At 36.5% G+C, this 5,279-nt stretch overlaps 1 protein-coding gene across 1 annotated transcript; it reads left to right on the plus strand.

Annotated features, from left to right (window-relative positions):
- The first annotated feature begins 4,089 nt into the window (after nucleotides 1-4,089).
- LOC137241928 (actin-related protein 2/3 complex subunit 3-like) lies at nucleotides 4,090-4,883 on the plus strand. The gene is made up of 3 exons (XM_067769319.1): nucleotides 4,090-4,242; nucleotides 4,390-4,563; nucleotides 4,647-4,883. Exons 1-3 carry the CDS (start codon nucleotides 4,237-4,239, stop codon nucleotides 4,866-4,868), a joined length of 402 nt encoding a protein of 133 aa, XP_067625420.1. The 5' UTR covers nucleotides 4,090-4,236; the 3' UTR covers nucleotides 4,869-4,883.
- The last annotated feature ends 396 nt before the right edge of the window (nucleotides 4,884-5,279 follow it).

Consider the following 5,279-nt stretch of genomic DNA (forward strand, 5'->3'; position numbering starts at 1 on the left):
GAACGAGATAGAATGAGACGAAGATGAGATAGATGAAGCGAAAAATATGGAGGGAGGAGTGAATAAAAGGATTAGGAAAAAGTTAAGAGGGAGGGAGGGCAGAGTCAGACGGAAAAAGGTTATTAAAATGTATGCAGATTGGCCAAATTTAGGGCAGGACAATGTCTGCCGGGTCTTCTAGTACCTTTATATTAAGTCGCTTTCATGTTTGTCCCCTCATTTCCTTACGAATTTTTGACCCACGGAAAAGTATTTTTCGGTAACTTCCCGTTGAGCTAGACACTTGATACTTAGAGCATAGTTCAGATCTGGGGAAGTTCCAATGCAAGTAAAAAAAAAAATCCGACAGGTGGCGCACGGGACGAGATATACAGAAAATTTATTTTAAAATGGAAATTTCGAATTTTAACTAACTTCTCGGTGATCCAGAGACTTGAAACTTAGCACATAGTTTGCGAGTCGATGGCACTACAATTCGTGGAAGACAGAATGCCGCCAGGTGGCAGACCAATCGAGATAAACGAAAGTCCCTGAAGAAACGCAGGGAATTTTGCGATCGATCTTTAGGTAACTTCCCGGTGAGCTAGAGAGTTGGAACTTGGGCGTGAGCCACAACCCGGTGAAAATGCAATATTTGATCAAAAAAATTTGGTTAGATGGCGCATGGATCGAGATATTAAGAAAACTAGTTTTGATTTGAGAATCTTTCAATCCATTTTCAACTAACTTCCCGGTGACCTAGAGACTTGAAACTTGGCACACAGTTCGAGGCTTGGTGACAATACAACCTACAGAAAACAAAATTCCGCTAGGTAGCGCGCTAAGTGAGATAACTACAAATCCTTGCAAAACGAGGGAATCTTGCAATCGATTTTATACTAACTTCCCGGTGAGCTGGAGATAAAGTAGTATCATACAGGAGTTTGATTTGTTTGCATTTACAGCACCATTTTATTTGCAGGAGACTTTCACAGCTACAAAAATTAAGGCGGATTTACATAGACGATTTGGCTGTGTTGCATTCATTAATTCATCTGTCGGGCGAAGTATCGAAAAATTAGCATAAATGCCTTCGTTGCGTGCCTACGCTTTGCGAACGCCGTACGAAAAACAATGAAACACCGTACGTTATCATTGCTTTGAAGCGACCCAAGCGTTTATATAATTTTGCCTTTATGCATTTGTGTAAACAGCCTTAGAAGTGAAAATATTCCATGTTACACGTGTGGCGCTTTATATTTTGACTTTAATTTAAATAAATTTTGCTTTCCGTATGTTTCCGCATTGTTGCAGGTTACAAATCTTCTAGTATTCTTATTTACGAGGAAATATATGCAACTTTTTCATCTGTAAATACTACAAAGTTTTATTAAACTATTAAATGCAACTCAGCTTGCAGTACTCTTACGTACGAAAAATGCAACTCCAGACCTGAGATTTGCATCAGGTGAGCGAGGCTGTTTGTAGTTTTGACGTTTATCGGTTAGTTGACACACTTGTCTAGGTACATAGTGTCTACAAGTAGGATATGTAGCAGCACGCACATACACAGTCACGCTCACCTGATAAAATGCTTGTTCTTGTTCGTTTTTTGTGTGGATGCTATTTGGCACTGTTGTACTTCTTAGGTCCAAGAAAAGTGTAGTAGCTGCTAGCGAAAACTGTGTAATATTTTTATTGTAAAATTACAAAGAAATATCCTTATTTACTTTCAAATGAGCATTTAATTACATCTCTCTTTAAAGTTCATATGTTTTGGACAATTTTAATTAACAAATTGTGATACTTTATTAACGGGCCCGATTGCTAAAACACGACTAAAACCGTCAGAGGAGGTATTAATAGACGCGTTTTTGCCTCGCTCCCAATAATTCGAATACTTTTTCGCCTTTGAACTATTTATAATAGGACAAAACCCGTCTTTTCATTTCTCTTTCCACATTTTTGGACGGGTTATTGCAGTCGACCTTGGTTTCAAACTGTTTTTCGCGAAAACTTTTGCACGGGTATAAAAACTTAGCACTCGTGTTTGTATTCTTAATGCTGGAATAACTACGCGTCGTCAGATACCCCAATTCAAGACTTTTGTATAATTATCTGTAGGACGCATAAAGGTGCTATACATTTTTTACTAAATTCGTTCAAAAAAATGTACCATCACGGCAACCCATAGCTGATATTCCGCTCCTTTTTTTGTTTCCCTGCGTCGCTTTCCACGACAGCAACCCCGGTAATTTTGACACTTCGTTCAGTGTCAAACGCATGTTCCACGCAGGTTCCACACTAGTTTGACACTGACCGAAATGTCAAACGGCAGTGTGTTAGAAAGAGAAAGGAATTGTTTGCCTCTCATACATATCATACTTGTAAACCTGTACTATGTCTAGGTCATAGATGAATGGATTTGCAACTCTTTGTTTCGAGAGAGCGCTGTCAAAATGCACATTTTTTATAACATTTATCAATGATACCACTCCAAACAAAAATGAATAGATCTGAAAATGGGGATTTTTGACATAAATTTCGGCGATTATAGTTTCAATCATCTAATAAAATGATAGTTGTAAAATATTTATTTCTTTAAACTTATTTTACAATAATACGACTAGTTAGAGTTAAATATAAACAAATCTAATTAAAATTTACATTTCAATTAAATTACTTAGTCAAATATTGTAACGCATTTAACTCGCAGTGAAAACCATATATTCTTTCGAAATTTCAGTAAATCGGACCTATGATATAACAGTTAACATTATTTAATGGATGGGGCTTATCCTACATGTCTGGCGTCCCACGTTCTGTGATCAAAATGGACTGGTTGCATCGGGAGTTCATATTTACAAAACCTGTTTTTAGTGATAACTTTTGAATGGGAAATAATATTTACCCTCCGCCTTCGAACTAATAATATCTAGACTAAAATAAATAAATTCCCATAATTTTTGAATGCTATTCTACAGTTATAGGTCAAACTAAAGTTTACCGAAATGTTTCGCCCGTTTTTCGTTTTGACTGGCACATTTTTTGTTCTGGCACCCGCTTCAGCTGGCGCGAGGGATTTATCTGTGTTTGTTGCCAGCAACAACTAGAAGATAAAACCCTCGTGAGAGCGAAAATATGAGAGCGTAACCAAAAGATTCGTATCAATCTAATCTATGGTCTAGGTACACTATGGTGTGCTACATAGATTAGATTGATACGAATCTTTTGCTTACGCTCTCATATTTTCGCTCTCACGAGGGATTTATCTTCTAGTTGTTGCTGGCAACAATCACAGATAAATCCCTCGCGCCAGCTGAAGCGGGTACCAGAACACAAAATGTGCCAGCCAAAACGAATTTTATGGTGTGCTACATAGATGAATGGATTTGCAACTCTTTGTTTCGAGAGAGCGCTGTCAAAATGAACATTTTTTATAACATTTATCAATGATGCCACTCTAAACAAAAATGAATAGATCTGAAAATAGGGATTTTTGATATACATTTCGGCGATTATAGTTTCAATCATTTAATAAAATAATAGTCGTAAAATATATATTTGCTTAAAGTTATTTTACAATAATACGACTAGTTAGAGTTAAATATAAACAAATCGAAGTAAAATTTACATTTCGATTAAATTAATTAGTCAAATATTGTAACGCATTTAACTCGCAGTGAAAACCATATATTCTTTTGAAATATCAGTAAATCGGACCTATGATATAATAGTTAACATTATTTAATGGATAGGGCTTATTGTGCATGTCTGGCGTTCCAGGTTCTGTGATCAAAATGGACTGGTTGCATCGGGAGTTCATATTTACAAAACCTATTTTTAGTGATAACTTTTGAATGGGAAATAATATTTACCCTCCGCCTTCGAACTAATAATATTTACACTAAAACAAGTATTTTTATCCTTTTTTCCATAATTTTTGAACGCTATTCTACAGTTGTAGGTCAAACTAAAGTTTACCAAAATTTTTGGCACGTTTTTCGTTTTGGCTGGCACATTTTGTGTTCTGGCACCCGCTTCAGCTGGCGCGAGGGATTTATCTGTGATTGTTGCCAGCAACAACTAGAAGATAAATCCCTCGTGAGAGCGAAAATATGAGAGCGTAAGCAAAAGATTCGTATCAATCTAATCTATGTTGGTCGCAATTAAAAAAAACTAAGCTCTAACTATTTTATGTTAAATTTGAAGAAGTTATAAGTTAGTGTAGTACTTCATAAAGTTTATGTATTAATAATGCCGGTAAATTAAAACACAATTGTATATTATTTTTTTTAATGAAAAATAAATGGCATATCTATACACTTTGTTGGGGGTGCGGCCAACAAAAAAGAAATCAACATATTATTGACCACCGGATTATAAATCTTTGTTTAATTTTTTTTACAGGCATATCATTCCCAAATTAAAGAGTTCACGCAGGTAGTAGGAAACGTGGCCATATTACCACTACGTACTCAATCTCGGGGCCCTGCTCCTAGTGCCAATATTGAAAACGATATAATAGATGAGTCACTCTACTACTTCAAGGCAAATGTATTCTTTCGAACATACGAGATAAAGGTAACTGAATTTTAAAGACAACAACATGTCGTTGTTGCATCTCGTATTAACTTGACGAATTATATACATTTGTTTATTTATAGTCCGAAGTGGATCGAGTGCTCATTTACATTACCCTCTACATAACCGAATGTCTTAAACGTTTACAACGTTGTAATAATAAAAATCAAGGTGCCCAGGAAATGTACAGTTTAGCTATATCGAAGTTTGATATACCTGGAGATGCTGGCTTTCCTCTAAATGCTGTATACGCTAGGCCACAATCTGCACAGGAATCGGGTAAGTACTTTTATTATGCTCTTTAGGTAAATGTATAGAATTTTATGGCTGTGACTTATGTAGTCTTCACAAATTCGGCTAAAATTAACTGAAAGTCTCGTATACTTTTCTGTGTAGATCAAATTCTCACGTAGACTTACTAGGACCAAGTACCTGATGTTGTTGTTGGGATTCAAGGGGTTGAAAAGTGCAATACAAAGCTATATAGTTTCAAAGTTTATAAATCGTCACCGAGATGGTCGGGCTAGTACCTTAATGGTGCTTTGTTACTGGAATGAACCGGATCTATATCCGGCAAAGTACCGTTGACATCGATAACACTTCCCACCCCAGCGGGTTAGGGGATCAGAATATACCCGCGGTAGGTATGCCTGTCGTAAGAGGCGACTAAAATACCAGATTCAAGGGGATGTGTAGCGCAACCTTTCAGGTTGCCA

This window comes from Eurosta solidaginis, chromosome 1, assembly GCF_040869045.1.
Source record: "Eurosta solidaginis isolate ZX-2024a chromosome 1, ASM4086904v1, whole genome shotgun sequence".
NCBI classification, from domain to species: Eukaryota; Metazoa; Arthropoda; class Insecta; order Diptera; family Tephritidae; genus Eurosta; species Eurosta solidaginis.

Excerpts from the sequence above, each read along its gene's own strand:
- LOC137241928 (XM_067769319.1), top strand. Across the intron at positions 4,564-4,646 it reads TTCGAACATACGAGATAAAG|TCCGAAGTGGATCGAGTGCT; the intron begins GTAACTGAATTT and ends GTTTATTTATAG.